Source organism: Medicago sativa, chromosome 3, assembly GCF_051527215.1.
Source record: "Medicago sativa cultivar Bolivia chromosome 3, Bolivia_mono, whole genome shotgun sequence".
In the NCBI taxonomy this organism is placed as follows: domain Eukaryota; kingdom Viridiplantae; phylum Streptophyta; class Magnoliopsida; order Fabales; family Fabaceae; genus Medicago; species Medicago sativa.
This window is the reverse complement of record NC_140751.1, coordinates 63416579-63439214: the sequence shown is the minus strand read 5'-3', so window position 1 is coordinate 63439214 and position 22636 is coordinate 63416579. Positions and strand designations below refer to the sequence as shown.

At 33.1% G+C, this 22636-nt stretch overlaps 1 protein-coding gene and 2 long non-coding RNA genes across 4 annotated transcripts; 1 reads left to right on the top strand and 2 right to left on the bottom strand.

The window, feature by feature from the left end:
- Window positions 1-4164: 4164 nt before the first annotated feature.
- On the bottom strand, window positions 4165-12324 carry LOC146939060 (uncharacterized). Its single transcript, XM_085752860.1, has 11 exons — window positions 12212-12324; window positions 9691-11841; window positions 9463-9583; window positions 9220-9305; window positions 8783-9027; window positions 6722-6808; window positions 6498-6597; window positions 5874-6081; window positions 5666-5789; window positions 4813-4870; window positions 4165-4552 (listed from the first exon to the last, which is right to left on the bottom strand). Exons 1-11 carry the CDS (start codon window positions 12275-12277, stop codon window positions 4424-4426), a joined length of 3375 nt encoding a protein of 1124 aa, XP_085608986.1. The 5' UTR covers window positions 12278-12324; the 3' UTR covers window positions 4165-4423.
- A 4554-nt stretch (window positions 12325-16878) lies between these two features.
- On the bottom strand, window positions 16879-18942 carry LOC146939059 (uncharacterized). The gene is made up of 2 exons (XR_015031537.1): window positions 18868-18942; window positions 16879-17315 (listed from the first exon to the last, which is right to left on the bottom strand). It is a non-coding gene; the product is annotated as an uncharacterized LOC146939059 (long non-coding RNA).
- Window positions 17277-19621, top strand: LOC146939058 (uncharacterized). 2 transcript variants are annotated; one of them, XR_015031535.1, is made up of 2 exons: window positions 17277-17355; window positions 18936-19621. It is a non-coding gene; the product is annotated as an uncharacterized LOC146939058 (long non-coding RNA). The 2 variants fall into 2 exon arrangements; XR_015031536.1 differs by having other exon boundaries at window positions 17278-17411.
- The last annotated feature ends 3015 nt before the right edge of the window (window positions 19622-22636 follow it).

The following is a 22636-nucleotide window of genomic DNA, read 5'->3' as shown; positions in this document are numbered from 1 at the left end:
GCTAAAAAATTGCGACAATTATTTTCTTTTCAATAAAGCCAAACACAAGACAACCAAATCAAATGAAGAAAACCAAACACAAGACATTCAAATCAAACAAAGAGAAGGTCGGCACTTTCCGGACTAGCCTAAGTTTTCAAATTGAGTAAGGTGGTGAGAAAGAGTCGTCGAACCTGCTGAGTGAATACTTAACCACTGCAGAATGAGAAATCAAATGCTACCATTAATACCACAACCAAAAATTAAGTGATTGACACTTTCAACCCACTTGGGTTGGCCTGGTGGTATTGGCTTGGGACCTGGGAGTGTGCTCCTCCTCGAGGTCTTAGGTTCGAATCTCTCTGCTATCAATTTGGGTGAGCTAATTTAGCTTCTTCAAAAACAAAAAAAAAAAATGATTGACACTTTCTTCCATCCCGTAACCACTGGAACAAATATTAGTGTTAGACCGTAGAATTCCACATCAGAGTAAATTGTCCTTCGTCGATATACAATTGTGTATAACCTACAGGCAAACAAAAAAAAGCCTTCAAAGGGGAAGATTTATTCCAGACAACATCTGATATGTCATAACGATCAGTCGGCTCCACAACATGGACTGAAGTGGACTAATCCAACAGAGATGAAAATCAAAAGATAATATTTTTTTTAGCATTCAACCACCAAAAAGAAAGAAGCTTCAGTTCATCAAATAACTGAACTAGAGACTACTCATTTTGCTGAAAAATGCAACAGTTATTTTCTTTTCAAATAACCCAAACACAAGACAGCCAAATCAAATGAAGAAACCCAAACACAAGACAACCAAATCAAATGAAGAGAAGGTTGACATTTTCTAGAATCGCCTCCTAAACTTTCAAATTAAGCAAGGTGATCAGATAGAGTCATCGCACCTACTTAGTGAATACTTAACCAATCTAGAATGAGAAATCAAATGCTACCATCAAAATCACAACCCAAAAATAAGTGATTGACACTTTCCTCCATCCCGCAACCACAGGAAAAAATATTTGAGTTAGGTTGTAGAATTCAACATAAGAGCAAATTGCCCTTTGTCGATATACAATTGTGTATAAACGCTAGGCAAACCAAAAAACCTTCAAAGGGGCTTATTTATTGCAGACAACATCTGAGATGTCATAACGATCGGTTGGCTCCACAACAAACAACATAAGATAGACACCCTAAAGAACACATGTCCTCCACATACACCAAAAAATTCTGTGACAACTCAAAAAGACGTCTGAAATTATCTCGTAAAGGACCTCTAACCACTGGTCTAACCAAAAGAACGTTTTTGCCCTCATCATCAAGAACCTACCTACCCACATCCCGTTAAGTCTACTGATATTCACTATTTCTTTCCACCAACTTGACTTCGTTCTCTCTCCCTCCTTCACCCACCATCATCCCCATATGAAGCTACTAAAATCTTAAATAAAGGACCATCTGCTCCACATGCACCATCAAACATCACTTACCCAACAAAGCCAAATTAAACTCTCTAATCATCTTAACCTTAATCCCTTGTTCTCGTTGTCCAAACAAATAATGTCTCATTTAATACAATAAGTTTTCCTAACATCCTTTGAAAAGAAAAACATATTTTAAAACATATTTGATAGAGGAGATGATGCATGAGAGAGCTTTGAAGAAGGACAATGTGTTCTACCAACCCGAAGACAAATTTTTACTTTTCCACCTAGATAACTTCTTTTAATATGTTCTACCAACAGATGCCAAAAGTTTAACCAACAATGATCACCCTCTAAGAAGCTAGCCGTGGAGGGTTACCTCCAAATAGCTATTTAGCATGATGAGGTCTCGTTCGTTAACGGAATTAACCACCTATTGTAAGACCAAGAGACAACAAAGCAATACAACCAGTTTACAGTTCAAAACAACAGATGACTCAGTCGGCCAAGAACCAGACACATTCACACCCAACTTGCTTTTGTTAAAATTCACCTTTAGGCTAGAGACTACCTCAAATAAAATGAGATTGACTTACAAATCTCTGGTATTAGCCCAACTTTTCTCTCACAAAATCAAAGTGTCAATAACAAACTCTAAGTGAGAGATACAAACTGCATTTCCCTTGCAGATTTTATAACCAGAAAACTTGTCAGCCTCAACGGTTGCATTTAACATAATATCCAATCCTTCAGAGGATCATCTTGGTGCAAACCTCTTTTCAAATTAAATTCATCAGTTTGGCTACCATTCACAAGAACCGATGTTGCTTCCATGCTCACAAATTCCATAATCCATTTGAGCCAAAATACACGACAGTTCATCTTCCACATAACAACATCCAAACAATTCCAATCAATTTGAACATTAATAATTCCTTTTTGAACTTACGCTTCATCCACCACTTCGTTAGCAATAAGAATCTCATCAAAAATCAGCCTCTCTTTGATAAAGACCGACTGAAAATCAGATATGACATTGTCGATAACCTTGGGAAGTCTATTTGCTAAAACCTTTGACAACATTTTGTACACACATCCAACAAGAGAAATTGCTCTAAACTCCGACAAGCCTTGAGGATATTCGTCAATCTTTAAAATTGGAGCTATAAACGTACAACTCAACCCTTTTACCAACTTTTCATTTCGATGAAACTCCAATATAAAGCGCATATCCCAAAAAATCCTTGATGAAACCAAAGTTAATTCCACCCCGACCAGGACTTTTGAAGCTATCACAATCCACACGGCTTGTTTAACCTCCTCACTAAACAGCCTGGTCAGCTCACCTCTTTTCATAACACGAGAGTATTGAAAGAAAAATCCTACAAATTAGGTCTATTAATAGTATCTGACTTAGAATGATTAGCAAAGTGATTATAGACAGTCACTCTAACATTCGTCACCCCTTCTATTTGAGTACCATTGACATTAATAGTAATAATAGAGTTGATCCTCCTTCTGCTAGACTTTTAAAGTTGAAGAAAGAGAGTGTAACTCCTCTATCTCATCTACCACGAAATCGTCCACTCCCCCTTTATTATTCATGGTTAATATGCGATCTTTTACCTCTTTTATTCTGCCAACCAATTTTGAGGGGTTTAAAGCCAATTTTTTAGACTGTTTAACTAATGTCTTTTATGCTCATATTTATTGAATGGCTTGAGGATCGTTCATACGTGGTCTAGTTTCATCTTATACCTGAAAGATAAAAGACAATGATATGCAAATAAAATGCAAGTAATATAGGGTACCCCAAGACAAATTTTGGTTCCATCCAATTCCCCCATGATGTTCAACTAACCTTCAACAAAAAGGACAGAGATAATGAGACAACTAATTTGCATCTGTGGATGGAATTCCCTGCGGGAGCTGCCCCATTTGGGGATCCGCGGACGGTCCCCCGTGGGGATAAGGATGGTGCCCTTGAGGGTAGTGCGGAGACAGGGACCCGCTCCCAAGTAATTCACTAAAATACATTTTATAATTGTTTGTATATACAAATATTTCATGTTATATTTATTTGATTTTTCACACATGTAGAAATTATTTTCTATGTAATGTTTACCATAATGTCTTATTTTTTATTTGATTTTAAATTATTTTTACAAATTAACTGATTAAAAATAAATAAAAATAGTTATTTTTTCATTTTTACTCAAGTTCATCTTTATGTGTAGTACTCCCGCGTCTGCCCCGCTGACATCCCTAGAGACAACAGACTCCCTTGTTTTAAACCTCGTGAAGGTGCCCCGCTGACATCCCTAGAGACAACAGACTCCCTTGTTTTAAACCTCGTGAAGGAAAAATAGAACCTACAAGATCAATATTAATCAACATAAAGTAATTAACAGTGGTAACATGCAAAAGCATCCAATCACCCCATCTAGAGGCAAACCCTAATTTTTGCAACATAGTTACATACCTGATTACAAGCCAAAGAAAAGATCTCAGAACCACATAGCTTCCAAAACCACTTATAAAAGACAATTTTCAAACCATCAGTGTAAATTTTATAATGAACAATTACTTCTCATTATTTGATGGATTTATTCAGTCATCATATGAAATTAAACTCTTTTGGTGTTTCTTAATTGTAATTTATTCACTAAACTTGTCTAAATCTTTGAACATATTTGAAGAATTTGACTCTGGATTTCAAATATATAAAAAATAAAAAATAAAAACATTATTATAGTTTTTTTAAAAAAATCCATTGCTATACCCAAAAATGTAGACAGTTAGCTCTATCCATCCCACTAGAATTTACCTCGTGAGTTAGTATAAACACATGCAAAGTCTCCCACTTATGCACATATATACTTTGTACCAAGGAAACACAAACAAAAAGAAAGAAGCTATAACTGTGGATATAATGTGCATTGATGAAAACCACTTCATTCTCCTTCAACAAAATCTTGTGTTTCCATTTTTACTCCTAATTATAAACCCTACGCTTCATGTTCCCCTTTCGCCTTCCTTCGTCTAGAGTAGACCAGTCCACTCCACTTTACAAAAGAGCACTCTTGAGTCGTTACAATCTGGCAATGTTGTCGATCCTCAGGAATTGGTTGCTCCGCCTATAAACCAATCAAATTATCAGTCTCAACTGAAACAAGAAATTACATAATATACAAGGAAATAAGTAGAAAGCAAATTGTGAAGTAGTGTCAGTGTTGTCAATGTCAGGCGCAGATTTCTGTTACGCTGCAACACTATAGCGCCACAATAGCATTAGCGGTTATTTGACAACAATTTGCATGAAATAACAAATCACTGCAGCTGCTTGCTGCTTGACAACACTGTGTAGTATAACACGATGGAGACAAGATGAAAATACCATGGTGACACAGTCGATAACAGCACTGCCAAGATTATCATTATCGCCTTCAGAAGTACTGCAAAAATATCAGGTTCGTTAGATACAACATCAGTATCACTACCAAAAATCGTCTAAGCAATGTACTTACGTAGTTCCACTAAAGATGAAAAAAACTTATTTTGAATTGTTTATTATCGCAAAAAACATCAACCATCACATATCACAAGAAGGAAGCTAAACTTATTTAATGATGCCATAAATCATTATTCATGTCAGCACTTTTATTAGATGGAAAAAAGACAGCAATATATGTGTGCTGCTTTCAGCAATGTGAATCCTTTCCATTTTTACTTTCAGCAATGACAAACCCATTGATACATAACAGAAACTTTTAATACTTTCAACAACAATCTCTGTGCTGTAAAAAGAATGTGGGATGCTGGTGTTGTGGCATCTCTAAAAGTATAAACAAATGAAGTAAATATAGAATCCATAACAGAAATAGATATATGCACTAATATATTAATAATATTATCAAGACTTGCTTCGATTACTAAGAGTATGTTATGTTCCAAATAGATTACAAGATATATTATGCAGCAGACAAAAACTATCTTATAAAAGAAGTACCAGGAAAATTAACTTTCATTACAATTTACAACTAACATTTTAAATTCCACATCATCAACATATTTAATAACAATACGACTGTACAGGGGGGTTCATTTTTACGGCGAGAAAATACTCAAGCGACTTTCCTTTTCAGGGCCACAATATTAGATCGCCTTTGCAGTCACTCTATCACAATTATATATCAAGCATTTAACGCCATCATTTTTGTAAGGATTAAATAGACAGAGGTGAGACATACTCCATCATTTGTTGATCCAACGATTCTCTTTTGTCTATCTCTTCTGCTTGGTAAACTTCAGAAACTGGAGACTTATTACTAGCACTACTGCTTCCGGAGATAGCATCTTGTTTTCGTTGGAACTCTGCAAAAAGAAACATTGAAGTTGTAAATGCAATCACCTTGGCAAGGTACACACTTGTCTCCAATAGGCAATCAAATTACATACCAGTTGGCAAAACCGAATTTGGAGAGGGAATATTTGCTAAAAACTTCTGGCACATGATGGTACCCGGAAAATCTAGGAAAGTATAGTTTAGAAATTGTGATCTTTCAAAGTTTGGCATCTTTGAAAATCCAAAAGCGCCGGTCCATGTATCTACCACAGTGGGAACAGCAGGTAAAACGAGACGTTCCACTCCTAATTGCGTGAGCTTCTGATGAAAGAAAATTATTATATTAGTGTATATTAGTGAGAAAGTGGAAGTAAAAAGAACCATTGAAAGCCAGGAAAAAATTGACAAGGAAGTTGCTAATCAAACCAGGAAAGTTTGATAAAATAAATTGTCATTAATGTAGTTTTAGTTAATAAATGAAAGCAAAAATTTGGACCATTAGTCAACCTTGATATCTTTGATAATGATAACAAAATCATAGAATACAGTTCGGAATTACTTTTGCCATAATCTCAAGATTGCAATCACCATTGGAACTAATTAATTAAGATATAAAGTAGGAATGGGAGTATTATAGCCAATATACAAATCACATATATTATGATGATAAAAATGAAAAGGGGACGTCATATGAGGGATCAAGACAAAAAGGGAAAATGTGTTCCTCGTTTATTTACCTTCTCCAATTCATCCATTAATATGCGACACATTCCATGACGACGATACTGAAATCTGGTACCAACAAGAGGTACTTCAGCTACCTTATCTCCAAGGACCCTAAGAAAAATGAAATAGTTAATCAAGACGGCCATTACAGAAGGCATTAAAAACAGCAGCTCAAAAAGAAATGCAATCATTCAGTCAAATAAAGCCTACTTCTTCATGATAACAATATACTCACCTAATAGTTGCTACACTGACCAGATCTTCATTTCTCTCCAGAAGTACGGAATAGAAACCCTGGAAATTCATTCGATTAAGTTCTGACCTGAAAAGTTCATAAACACAGATATCAGGTATATGCCGAAAAATACAACAATAATTCACACAATTTAAAGACAGCTATAAATCCATTGGTAAATTGTATAAATGTTTATAGGCCCAAAACTTCCACATTTGTCGATTATTTTAAATGAAAGTTCCCTGTCGATTATTTAAAGACAGGCTGTCAGAACTGTGATATCTTAAATGATACTTTCCTATCAGAACTATGAAAATTTCAAATCGAACATCTTAGCAAAACTGAGGATAGCAGATATGATATCATCAGGTTGCAATTTCAAAATATATGGTAAGGAACTATGATCAGCAGGTTTATACCAATAAACAAACAAAATCTGTTCGAAACAAAATAACAGAAAAAAGGGCAGCCCGGTGCGCTAAAGCTCCCGCATACGCAGGGTCTGGGAAAGGGTCCCACCATTTTGGTGTATTGTACGCAGCCTTACCCTGTTTTTTACACAAGAGGTTGTTTCCAAGACTTGAACCTGTGACCTTTCAGTCACGTGACAACAACTTTACCGTTGCGCCAAGGCTCCCCTTATCATGAACATATAACAAAGGCTTAATTGCACTTTTCACCCCTATATTTTGCCAATTGTGCGATTTTACACCCCATTGTTTTAATTGAGCGATTTTGCCCCCTATCATTTTCCCCCTTTCTGGTTTGGAGGCCCCTTGGGTGTTTTAGTGATGATGTGTCCGTTTTTGATGACGTGTCAGCATTTAATTTATGGCATGAGTGTAAATCATATTTTTAAAAAACAAAAAAAAAAAAAAAAAAATTTGGGAATTAAACAGAGGAGTCACGTGATCTCCTTCCCTAATTTCCCCATTCCTTCGATGCCTCCTCCATTTTCTTCCTAATTGCTATCTTTCTCCCCCATCCCTAATTGCTCGCTTTCTCCTACCCTGTTATCTCTCATCTTTTCTCCCATCCTTCCTTGATTTTGAACAAATCATGTATATACGTTGTATTTTTCTGTACTTTCATTGCATTGATAGCTCATGTATCAAACAAATATCACAGAGAAAATTGTCTCCTAATCAGAGAAAATTATCATTTTATTTCTTGTGTCTGTGAAGATATGCTAGACCAAATAAAAAGAGCCAAAGAGGAAGTATGCAAATGTGCAAAAAAATAAATCCTAGATATACAAGTGCTTTGAGAAGTCAATGACTTCTATGTCTATATAATTTATACTTTAAACAGCCACAAATTATAAAGGGTAAAGGAATTTGGGTGAGAAAAGTTAATGATAAGTTGCTTGATAATAGCAGCAGTGACAATGTTTTTTGCAGTTAAACTAATAACTTTTCAATCAGAAAATGTTTATAGCATTGACAATGTTTATAGCATTAAAGTTTACGTTCCTGTCATCAATCAGAAAATGTGATGCATATAGTTGGTATCAGAAAGTTCAAGCCTTTTGATCATGAATTCATATACCAGGCGTCTCTCAACATCATGAATGCAACAGCCAAGTAGTTTCACAATGTTTGTAAGGCTGAAGATTTGCAATTAGCTTAACTTCATTTATGAACTCATTTGGTGATTGTCCTGAAGTATTGCAAAGCCTTTTCACAACTATATCTTGTCATTGAAATGGAGGAGGCATCGAAGGAATGGGGAAATTAAGGAAGGAGATCACGTGACTCCTCTGTTTAATTCCCAAAATTTTATTTTTTTTGTTTTTTAAAAATATGATTTACACTCATGCCATAAATTAAATGCTGACATGTCATCAAAAACGGACACATCATCACTAAAACACCCAAGGGGCCTCCAAACCAGAAAGGGGGAAAATGATAGGGGGCAAAATCGCTCAATTAAAACAACGGGGTGCAAAATCGCACAATTGGCAAAATATAGGGGGGAAAGTGCAATTAAGCCTATAACAAAATATAAAAGGTATTCTAATAGAACACCATGAACATATTTTGATGGATATGAAACTCTTACCATCGGCTGAATAAAACATTTTCCATCAGATCTCTGCAAGAAGAGGATTCCTTTAGGGGCTCGAAACATTCATGCATCAATGAAAGAGCAACATTGAGTTTGCTGTAACTTTCTGCCAATAATCCACTTTTACTATTATCAAGTTCACAACTCTCAGAGTCGGCACACTTCACTAATGTCCATGTTAGATTGTCCGCACCCACTGAAACTGGCTGTCCTAACAGACTTTGAAGGGCTGTATATAACTGAAAAAATAGACAAAAGTTTAGAGTGTCGTTAAACTTAATTGTACTTGCCAAGTTATAACATGCAATGTCGCCCAAATCAAGTCTCAATGCTCGTTAAATTCATTAAATCTCAAGTACAAGCATTGATAAAAATGACATATACAGAAATATTGGCTAAACTCAATAAACAAGGGGATGCATTTAATATACCTTTTCACAGTCTTTTCCGCAGAACCGGCTTTCCACATAACTTCCGGATTTACTGGTATCTCTACTTTTCAGGCACGCAACATGATCTACATTAGGTTGACAAAGATGACATAGTAAGTACAGTATATATTGATTCAGAGATGCACACAATACACATCAAAATCAAAAGATGTCCAAGTACGGTAAGTACAGTATGTATTGATTCAGCAATATGAAAGCGGATATATGTATCGGCACACTTACATTTATGTTCACACTGAATGCATGTAAGGAAATGCTCATCCTCACCACCCCCGTTGAATTTGCTTTGGCTACAAATCCCGCATCGACACGATGGACAAAACCATTCACCATCAGGGAGATCCTATACATGAAAAATGAAATCCAATTATCGGTGCAGAAGAATAAAACTGAATTAAGTACGAGATGCACTAAATATAGCATGAGCGAGAATGAAAATAGTTAACCTACCTCCAGACCAAGACACGTCTTATGATATGAAGACGGGCATTGATCACACAAAAGAAGTTCGCCTCCAAAGCGGCAAACGGAACAAATGTAGTCGTTTTCACCTTGACGCAAATGACTGTGTGGTTTTATCATAGCCTCCTTAGACTTGTGATCTTGCATTATTTGTATCTGGCAAGATAAGAGCGATCTACCATCGGCCAGAAAGATATTGGCACTTGGTCTGATGGTATTACTGCCAGTAGCATGAAATTCGAAGGAAACAAGACTGTATATTCTTGAACAACAGTTACACTTGATGCCTTCATGAGTTATTCGCCCAGAAAGCACAGTACGGTGCCCACGTTTTGCTCGACAAAAAACTTTAGACCTTGGTAACAACATGTTGCTGTCTATCAACCAAGACAGAACATTTAAAGGTTTATGATGTGAAAGGCAAGAGGAAGACGCCTTTGGCACCCTTTCATTTGATCTCAGTACCCTTAGAGTTGATTCATCCCTTCGGCGCTTTGGCAGGCTGCCATCTGAATTCCTCAAGCGTTTTCGCTTCCGATTTGCACTTGATTTATTCGCAGCAACACTGTCTCTACTTGATAAATCATCACTCAATACCTGATCAACATTTTCCTCATGAATGGTCAAGGTATTTAAAGGTTGCATGCCAGAAATAGTCGATTTCTGAATACTTTCTTTAAGTAAGAAACTGCATACTGTATTCAATGAGAAGAATTTCTGTTTCAGTGGAGAAATGTATAAAACACCTCTTCTTCTATTATTTGGAGGTGGATCAATTGAAATCCATCCTTCTGCTTTCAGATGATTTCTTACTTTTGAAATAAGTTTCCTTTTAACTGCCCGATTGCAGGTTTTCTTGAGTGCATGTTTGTGGTATTCCACAATGGCTTGAGGACAATAAGCTTGTTCATCTGCCACTGCAACAGATGGAAGCCCCACAACTAGAGGAGATACTCGGTTCTGAATCTGTTCAGATGGACTAAGAGGCACATTTGGAACATGACAGTCACCGGCAGGATGCCTTATACCAAGACCATTTTCGGACGGAGAAGAGTTCATCATTGATTCAGCTTTACAAAGTTCAATAAGTGAGTAGTAAACTTTCTTATTGCAATGGATTCCATTGGGTGGCTTGTACCTGTATTGTTTACCACCCTGGTGAATGTCAATTTCCCATCCAATATATGCAAGATGTTTCCATACTTTTTCCTTCAAAGATGTCATAGTTGCCTTGCCGTCAAAAGCAAGCACATATTGCTTAACAGCATCGGGACAGTATTCAGTTTCAGACAATATTACATGTTCCCACGGATTATTTGACTTTAAATCAGTTGACAATCTGTGTTCTTTTTTCTCAAAATTGATGGCAACCGCTTCACCAGCACCGTTGCATGAAACTTCATTTTGAAACTTACGCAAGTCCTTTCCAGACGAAGGAACAACAGGTTCTTTCTGCTCAAACTTTTCCTTTTCAGATAATAGTTCACCTGATTCCATCTCCGGAAGTTTCAAGGCTGAGAAAACTTCCTTTACTGTAACAGCCAAGTAGTCACCGACTACCTCCATTATCAAGTGTCTCCACAAATCCTTCTTATCATTCAATGTCCATTCACCAATCGCGGCGAATTCCTTTTTTTGTCGCACATCGTACCAAATTTGCCTTACCGATACCGGAAGATACAACTCCTCAATCAATTCAAAAAGCAACCATTTCCCTCGTCGCTCCCACTTCTCCGTAACTTCATCCCAATCCTGAGTAATCCGCATTTCCTGAATTCCGACCTTCATTTCATCACCCAAATCAGGGAAAAACACAGTCCTCTCCTCCATTCCATCACACTTATCATTCACAACACCTTCCCACCAAGCTTCCTGGTAATTTACATCAACACACAAACCATACTTAAGATCACATTTCTCAAACTCAACCAAAGGAGGCACTGGCCTAATCCTCCCATGTTTACTCCATGACCCGATATCACCATCCAAAACACTTGAAACACTCACTACCTCCACAAAATTACCCAACCCATTATCATTCAGAATATTCTCATATCGAACATGACGCTTCAGCTTCTCACATTCAATAACTATCCCTGGATGCCATGATCCCAGAAACCCCTCTTCAAAACTCTTCACCTGAAAATTAAAAATTCAAACTTTTTAAAACCCATAAACCAAAAACTTCAAATCAAACTACCAACACTAATAAAACCCCAGGTTCCAACAATCAATAATGGGGCCCACGAAGAGAAAGTGGGTCCCACGGATTAATGGGTCCTGATACCACTTCTTTCTGTAAACAAGTGATCAAGAACCTCATTGCAAGAACCCTAGAAACCCATCAAAATAAAAACTTTGCATGAACCCTAAAACCCATCAAAATAAACATAAAAATCAAACCTTTTCAACATCATAACAGTCACATTATCAACAATTTCAAGAACCCACAAAAAAAACAAAAACCCACAAAAAAAAATCAAGAACCTAGAAAGAATATCGACATTACCTCAACCCTTTCATTGATTTTCAGCTTTGATTGCGAGTTTGATGAAGTCTCGAAACCCTCCTCCATTGATAGGGTTTGGAGCTTCCAACGTTTTCTTCGTATTTAGTTGAAACAGGTTTTGTTACTGAACAATGTAGGTTTTATACGAAAGGATTATAGGAGAAACAAAAAAGAGAAAAATAAGGTAAAATCTTTTGTTGTTTTTGATTTGATAAGGTCTCTTTCTTCTCTTCTGAGTAATTTTTTTAAACTTTGCTCCCAAGTAAACAAACGTCACACTCCTTTATTGACACCTACTCTCTCTCTCTCTACACACTCTCAATAATAATAAATTAATGTCAAAATCCACAATCATATCTTTCGGTTTTTATTGACAAAAAACGATAAAATAACTTTTATTTAATGGTGTTGGATTGAAACTTGGGTTCCAAGTCTTATGTTTGATTTTTTGTATGTCAATTTTAATGGACCAGCAGGTGGAAGGTGAGATTAGACTTCTCAGATAAATCAGTACTTAAGTCAAATACTGAGTTAAAAAAATAACGATTGAATGATTAAAAGAACTAGATAATGAAACATATAAATGTTATGAACATCTTCTTCCTTCAACCAATGAAAAATGTCTACTCAAAACATAGATTTTGCATTAAATAGTATTTTAGTAGAAGATCCTATCAAAAAAAGTATTTTTATTACAAGATTTCTACTTAAATTAACATAAATTTCGTGTTACAATTTTTTGTTATAAAAGTCTCATTACCAACACAATAAAGCTACAATTAAGAGGATAAATAGGGTTGGATCAAGCAAAAGGTGATTGAGAGATGAGATAGGCAAGTGTACAAAATCCCGATAAGTAATAAAGTAGTAAGTTTATCCTTTTTCACAGGGATTGCCGTTCAACTTAGCAATTAGCAAAACTTTTTTTAAATAGTGAAATTAAAAGACGGATTAATTGTCATGCACAATGCAAGATTAGGTTTATGATTCGTGATATTAATAACGATTAGGGAATCTTTGAATTCCCCTTCGTCTTTATTGGAATTAAGATAGAGAACAATCAGTTATGTGGTGTCTACTCATGATTTAAGAAACTAAATTTAGAAATCCTTATTAAACCTAAAGACAACATGTGCAGCAAGATAACCTATTTATAATTACGGTGTTACCGAAAGGAAGATTTTGAAATTACGAAGTTTCATACTTAACTTCATTGATTATAATGATGAAATAAGCAATTGGAACTACCATGAACAAAGTAAATTCGGGTTGTCAATCCTACTAATACCCTACAAATCAATTTTCAAGATTACCAATACAGATCTCAATTGAAAAAGCATTAAGAACAGGCATGAACAAATTAAATCAAACACAAGAAAAATCGTAATTGAATATAAACTTTATTAATTGAATCCAACAAATAAGAATGGGTTCATCTTAGAACCCTAATTAAAGAGGTTTAGTTGCTCATGGCAACATATATCATAACAAACAATAGAAAAACATACCCTAGAGAGAACAAGAGAATGATGGAATCCTGCATTAGAACTCTGATGTTTGACCCTTGCCTTGAACCGCTATCTTTCTGAATGAATAATAATGTGCACAAGGGTCTCTATTAATAGCATATGATTACTTAGGGTTTAAGAGAATAAATCTGGGCTTTTTGCACCAATCCAACTTGAAAAATAAGCAAACTACCGTTTCTGGGCGTGTCTGTGCGTAGGGGCGCGTGAACCTAGGCGCAGGGGTGCATGAGGCAGTAGCAAATGTTGCCTCATGCACAGGGGCGCATATGCCAAGCGTATCTGGTAGCATCTCCTGTGTGATTTCTTGCGTTTTCGTTCGTTCTTCCGTCTAGAAACTCCTAAGAACTTGAAACGTATTTTCTTCACTTAGTATTGTCTCCAAAAACCTTCTAAGAACCATTGGTCTTCAATTTCATATCCCCAATTTAGGATAAAAGTGAACTACAACTACTCGAGTGAAAACAATACAATATGTTCCTCAAACCATTGACAACTCGTCTAATTCTCATCTTATTTGTCTTCAAATGCAAATAAAGTACTAAAAACATAGCCAAAAATATCATATGATGCTTCAAAGTTTAAATAGAACTAGTAACAAACCCGTGCTGACGCACGGGTACAGTAAACGTTTGTTATTTGTAAAAAATCATTAATTTATATAAGAGTTATTGTGTAAATTAATTATTTATTTATGTGAATAATTTATGTGTTGTCCAATTATTTGTGTATTATATGTTTGGATGTTATAATAAACTAAATTGCATTGATTATATAATTTATACTTCTGGGAATAAGTAGAAAACAGTTAATTTCGAATATAATGTAGAAAATAGAATTGACAGGTAATGCTAATGCTTTGGTACAATCTTATGAATATATAGTCATAAATAGACTAATATAAAATAACCCACATAGTCCTATTTTACATGAAATACATGACAAACATAACAATTATTGATCGAAAAATTAAATCTGACAGCACATCCTGGTCGGAATTCATTAGTTTGGACGAAATTATTCCACTTAGGTCAAATTTGTGTAGTTAATTTGCGATCTTTATTGACAATGATGTTCAAAGTTTGATTTTCTCCAATGTCTCTAGATAGAATTAGGTTGTCGTATATGTTGTGCTTTAGAAAATTTGCAAATTCACATGATAATTTCTGCATAAGAAAATCATATATTAGACGAAGTTAATATATTATAAATAATTATCATAGGTATAACAAAAGTTATAAACGAAAAGTTGAAAATGTAGAAGTCAAGAATACTTAACCAGTTTGGTTTGTTCAAAGTATTTCCACCATAACAACTTCTCTCGTGTATCATAGTTAGTTTAGTCAAATAACAACTCATCCCGTGCATTTAGATCTACAATTTCTGGATCTGAAATTTTACTCAATGCTCGCTTCTCCCATGCATTTTATTTATTTACAATATTTTAGACAACATCCATTTATCATGTGCATTTTATCAGGAGAGTTCAATATAATTGTAGAATTAAATTGATGTAATATTCTAAATAGTATACACGTTTTATCAGGAACAAATTTTTATAAATGACAACTTGTCCCATGTATCAAACTTAATTTAGTCAGAGATAACTTATCACGTGCATTTGAGTTACTTTTGATATTTGAATCAATGTTCGCTTCTCTCATGCATTTTATTTATTCACGATATTATAGACAATGTCCATTTATGCCGTGCATTTTAGTTGATGAGGATTCGATATAAGTATAGAGTTAAAATGATGTGATATTCTAAATAGTATAAACGTTTTATCAAGAATTGATTTTAATAAATGACAACTTGTCATGTGAATCAAAGTTAATTTAGTCAGTGTCAACTTATCTTGTACATTTGAGTTAAATCTAAAATTTTAGTCAATTTGTCCATTTGTCCCGTGCATATTAGTTGATGAGAGTTCAATATAATTGTAGAATTAAATTGATGTGATATTCTAAATAGTAAAACGTTTTCGCAAGAACAATTTTTTATAAATATCAACTTCTCCCGTGTACCAAAGTTATTTTTGTCAGTGACAACTTATCCTGTACATTTGAGTTACTAATGTCAATGCCTGCTTCTCCCGTGCATTTTTTTATTTACGATGTTTTAGACAATCTCACTTATCTCGTGCATTTTAGAAGATGACAATTCAATATCATTGTAGAATTGAAGCGAGGTGATATTCTAGATAGTATAAACGTTTTATCAGGAAGATTTTTTTTTATAAATTACAACTTGTCCCAGATATCAAAGTTAATTTAGTCGGTGTCAATTTATCTTGTACATTTGAGTTAATTCTGAATTTTTAGTCATTGCCCACTTCTCCCATGCATTTTATATATTTACGAAATTTTAGACAATGCTCACTTATCTCTTTAATTTTAGTTGATGAGAGTTCAATATAATTGTAGAATTAAAGTGATGTGATATTCTAAATAGTATAAACATTTTTGCTAGATCAATTTTTTATAAATGACAATTTGTCCCGTGTATCAAAGTTAGTTTAGTCGGTGACAACTCATACCATGCATTTGAGTTACTTTTGGAATTTTCGTCACAGTTTCTCTCATGCATTTTAGTTGTTTACAAAATTTTATATAATATCCATTTATCCCGTGCATTTAGGAGTGATGAATTAGTTATTGACAATTTTTCCGTGTATATTAATTATTTACTTGATTATTTTGAATTATAATTATTTTAAAATTTGTTTAAGGGACGACTTGTCTCGTGTATGATAATTATTTTAAAATTTGTATCAGGGATGATTTGTCCCGTGTATAATAATTTTTACTAAACAACTTGTCATGTGCATAATAATTATTACTAAATTTGTATTAGTGACTACTTATCCCATATATAATAATTATTTTAAATTGTTAGCGGTGACAATCTATTCTATGTATAAAATTTATTTTAAAATTAATATCACTTACAGCTTGTCCTAATACATATATTTAAATAATTACATATATTTAAATAATTAATTGAGTTCCTTGGAGAAAAAAATAATTAATCTTAAATAATTACATATATTTAAATAATTAATTGAGTTCCTTGGAGAAAAAAATAATTAATCTTCCGTATACCATAAAAATTGAAGGGAACTTTTGGCAAAAAAGAAAATCTTGAGATGCAATAATAATTTTTAATAAGAAAAAATAAATAACAGGCATGGGCTTGTTTAAATTTCGGCCCAATAAAAACCAACAACCCAAATATAAATACCAAGAAAATCATAAAGCAGTATTCATTTCAGCTTCCCTTCCTCTCTCTGTCTTCTCCGCCCCTAATAGAAACCCTAGCCGCTGCCACTCTCTTTCTGGCCACCAACCCCTCCGTCCAGCCTCCTTTTTCCAAAAGAAATGCATATTTTTGATGCTCCCTTCATCCTCTATCCTTCTATCAAATCATAATTACAAAAGGAGGAATCTTGAAAATCAAGTAATTTTTTTTATTTGTTTGTAAAATTTGACCATTTTTTCTGTTGACCACCGTACTGAAATTTTCACCACCGTATCAGAATGTTTGCACAGTAACAACATGGTGCTATTTCTTCTCAACTTTATGCTATGCAACAACATAAGAGATAGACATTAAAATGTAAGTATCAAATCTGGTTTGGATTTGGGAATTTTGTTTGCTAAAATGTTCCACAGGTAATTGAAATTTAGTTTCATCTACAATTTTAGAGATTTTTGAGGCATTTTCTTTCATCTGGCTATTGGTTTGTGTTGATACATTCTCATGAATTAACTTTGTTGATAAATTAAGCAAAAAAAAAAAAATCTAAGCCATATGGATTTGCTTTTTTACTGTTTGCATTTCTCTTAATTGATTTTTGTAATAGAAGTTGTATGACATGATTTTCTAGATCCAAAAACTCATGTGTAATTTTGTTTTTACAATGAATAAAAATCGGATGTATCATTTGTTCCTTTACATAACATAAATAAAGTAATGAATACATAATATTTTTATTTCCATATCTGTTCTGTAGAAAAAATATGTGAGCAGGACATTTATTTTTAATATATAATAACTAAAAATAGTGCTTAAATAGTGTTTTTTTATATAGTAACATTTGTTGAATCTCTAGAAATAGGTTAGCATAAAAAGACCATTTATCTTGTGTTTTGAAGAAAAGAAAACATAAAGAGTTCAATTATCCTCAAGGCACTATTGACATGGATTTATCTCCTAGTTCATCTATCTGCAACAAAAAATTTCAATTTTTTTTCTACCACAGCATTATACAAAAAAATAGTGACACCTATCACCACTGTTTTTTCTATTATTATTTATTATGATAATTTTTTTATCACACATCAATTCCTCAACTGTTCACACGTGATATGTCATAACAACAAATCAATGACCCATCAACTATTTCTTAAAAAAATACACATCAACTCTTTATTTATTGTTATTTATTAATAATGAATAGTTATTTTTTTAACCTAACCAAGTAAACATAATTTTTCATCTCTATGCACCAAAAAAAAAACTTAACCTCCTTTGCTTTTTCATCTCCACCGTGTACCACCAATTACACCAACCACCTTTCAGTCACACCCATTTCACCTCCGGCGACTTATATAATTTTTTTTTGAATATTATCCACCATTTCATTCTCCTCTCTTTCTTTTCAAATCAGATTTTCTTCAGGAGTTACCTTTAAAATTCATCACTTTTTTAACTCATAAAATTGAAAAATACATTTATGACCACATAGAAATATTAGTACTCTTCTAGCTGTTTTTCATCATTTATTTACCCTCTTTAATGTTTCTTGGAGAGATAGAACATTGTTTAACATTCCTACTAAGAAAAAAAAAATCCACTGTTAAAACAAATGAAGTTAAAGATGACAATGACAAATAATGAGATTAGCATTTGAAGGATAGATATTTGAGCATTTGATTTTGTAACACAAGAAAGCATGTCTATGAATGAAAGTAGAAATGTGTCCAAACATGTATTTTATGTAGATTTTATTTTATTTCTTGAACTCTTATTTTGACTAATTAGTTATATATATTTTTTTCAAAACAGCAAGTATTACTAAAATCCAATAGAAATTGAAGAAAAAAAAAGAAAGGATCGTTCACTTACCCATGTTTTCTCATCATTTACTTCTGCTTTTCTTTTAACTTGTATGTGCTTTTCTTCTTGTTTTATAGTTTGCTGGAGACACAAGAAGATCATTCAACATTCTTGTAACATATATGAAGTAGAGATATCTAAGATGAGAAGATGCAAAAGCTATAAAATGTGTCCACTCACTTCTTCTCCCACTTATTCATTGTTTTATTTCCTCTTATATGTATATTGTTTCTTATGCATTCATGGAGAATCTTACAAAAAAAGAAGCTTCATTTAACATGTTATAGAGATTTGATATGAAGAGGGAAAAAAATTAAAGACAATGCACAACCAAAAAATGAGTTTATTATCATCTTCATACCTTTGTGATGATAAAAGAAGTTTCATTTATCTTCAAGTGTTCAAGATTTTTCTAAATGGTTAGAAAAAATTGAGAAGAAAAAATAGTATAAAAACAGTATTTGAAGGAGTATAAAAACAGTGAAAGAAGAAAAAGGGAGAATGATATAATAGTGAAGGAGTATTAGATGATATATAAAAGAGTATTTGAATTTTGAAATTTGAATTTTTGCCCCCCAAGAGTACAACTTGCAGCATTGGTAAATGATATAAATGCTGACGCAAAAGCAATTTATCTAGTTGCAATGTAAGTGAAAGAGTGTTTTTATAGAGCAAATAAACTGAACCAAATGCCTTTAGTAGTTACATGACATCATCATAGTTAATTTTGGTCATTTAGTTCAATAAAGTAATTTTTAGACAACTTTTACCCTCAATTGTGTGATTTGGCAAGCAACCAGCTTAGGGTAATAATATATTTTCCACAACATCTTCTCTTCTTATATTAAGAGAGATGTTCGTGGTGCAGTTTGGATTAGTTTTGAGGCAAAAACAAACATACACAAGGATAATATCAAAGTTTAAATAGAATGTTCGTGGTGCAGTTTGGATTAATTTTGAGGGAAACAAAAACATACACAAGGATAAAATCACGCCTGAGCTAGTTTGGGTTGAATTACTCATTTTAAAAATCATATACGATATGATGATTAAATGTAGTGTTATTTGGATTGATTTTTGAATATATAAATTTCAATTATAAAATTCTATTAATATTAATATTATAAGAACATGATATAGTAATACATTTAATGCAAAATACAACATATAATTATTGAAAAAATAACTTTATAAAATGGTTAATTTTGCTTGAAACATGTGAAATAGTAAAAATGATAGATTAAATTGAACTAATGAGTATTATTAAAAAAAATTAAAAACAACAGATAATATTTTAATACATAATGTCATACTAATAAATAAAATGAGTATGTCCCCTAAAATAATGTGTATTAAATTTATGTATGCGATTTGGTTTGATTTTGATAAAAAAAAAAACAAAATCTTAAATCTAACTCAAGAGGTTGAGTCAGCAAGGACATGTTATATTCAACTTTAATTTGTCCAAGTCATTAACTCATAGGTTATGTTTGAAACAACAATTTTGTTCATTTAGGGTCCTAAAGTCAAAATCCATAGTGGAGAAATTTATTGAATACAACGTAATCAACAAATTTTGTTCATTTAGGGTCCTAAAGTCAAAATCCATAGTGGAGAAATTTATTGAATACAACGTAATCATTGTTGATTTATAGAATATTGAAGTGAATATTGATGAACAAGATAAGGATTTACTCCTGTTGAGTTCGCTACTCAAACCTTTTAAGCATTTCAAGGATTCACTCCCTTTTAGAACTGAATCCACTATTTGTTTGGAGGAGGTCCAATCAACGATCAGGACCAATGAGCTAAACATGCTTAATTACTTAAAGGTGGAGAATACTGGGAAAGGCGTGAGTGTGTGTAAAGAGGAAGAGGTGAAAATAGAAGAAACTAGGTTAAATCAAAATCAAGGAGGCAATAAGTTAAAGTATAAATGCTTAAATTGTCACAAGATCAACCACTTCTAGAAGAATTGTCTTCGGATAGAGGGCAATGATCGATGTTTTTGTACAAGGAGCAATTTTCTTAAAGGAGGATTGAGAAAGTGCAGAGGTGTTAATGGTGACAAAAAGCTAGGAAGCAGAGAAGAGGTGGGTCATGGACTCTAAATGTTCTTATCACATTTGTCCAAGGAAGAAATACTTTGAGTATGTGGATCTGAAATGAGGTGGAGTATTTCACCTTAGAATGGCAAAACATGTAAGGCTTAAGGTATTTGGTAAGCATCATAGTTGTGAATCGAAGGAACGTACAAGTTTTTCTGACTATATAAAGTCGAAAAATATAAAGAAAAAACATAAGTGCACAAGTGTGCGAAAGAGAAAATGATTGACCAAAAGGATGGAATACCAAGGTTTTGTTAGGGTTTGAGTGTTGTGTATCTTTTGATGAATTGGGAATACATTATGAACATCATTGATAGTTAGGAATCATTAGGGAAAGAATTAAATCTTTCTCTAGTGAATTCTTGAGAGAAAAATCATTGAGAGGTTTGAGAGAGAAAATGATAAAAATTAGGGATTAGTCTTGGTGAGCATTGAAAATAATTTCTTGGTCACTTTTACAACCCTAGTAAGAAAATGGAAAAGGTTAGAAAATAGGGTATGTTCATCTTGAATTCTTGAAACTAATTTATTTTAACTCTTTTGTATATATTGTAAAAATTTATTGATGGTGGATTGAAGATTAAAAATTTATTTTAACTCTAGATATAGGTCAATTTTTATGTAGAGCTGGGTAAACAATATTTTGGTGTGAATCACCTATCCTCTTAAGCTTTTGTTGTTTGGATTTTTTTTTTTTTGAAATATATTTTGTTCTTTGGATTGATTGTTTGTTTAACTCTACACATAAGTTCTAGATTTGTTCTTGTTGAATTAATTGTTGCTTGGATTGTTTAGTTCGTTTGTTGTCATAGTTGTTTGTTTCAAATTTTAAACATCTTGAAGTATTTCTCACATAAGAACATAGATCAAATACTTAATTTCTGAAACATATTCTTAACGAGAAACATACTCAAGCTTTTAGTAACATTAAATATATCTTCCCATTGCTTCTAAATTCTTTTCAATTTTTTTTTGACACAAAATTCTTTTCAATAATTGTAATTTAACTTCAAAACAATTTGCTTTTCCATCAATATTTCAGCCCGATGCACTGTTTTAACATTATTTTACTTATTGCTACTTTTTCAATTTCACAGTTTAATATTCAAGTCATCTTTTAAATTAAAGTCTTTTTACATTCAAGTTCTTTAAATTTCATAATCATTTGAAGTCAAGTCATTTAATTTTGAAAACAAAGTAACCTTAAATTTTTTTTTATTAGAAAAGAAATACTCGTATATAGATCTATATATAATGAAAAGTTTGTATGAGAATTCACCATCGAGAAAAGAAAACTATCATGATAAAAAGAAAAAAAGTTACTAAAAACTCTTCTACAAATATTCAATCCATGGAGCTAACCACTCTCTTATGCAATATTTTATAGAAGAAAGAAAATAAACATTTCCCATAGAGCATATATGGAGGTAACAAATGTCCTTGACAAAGGCCTTAGTTTTCCTGGGGCCAATAAGTTCTTGGGAATGTTTCATGCTTATCTTTTGCAACAAGAAGATTACAACATGGTAAACTAGACACCACAACCAAGAATTTGATGACACTGTGTAGGAACATAATATCTATCAAAATTGAGAGTTAAAGGACTAAATACAATGTTTTACATTAGGTAGAACAAGTGTACTTTGAATTGAAAAAAAAATAAAAGTCCC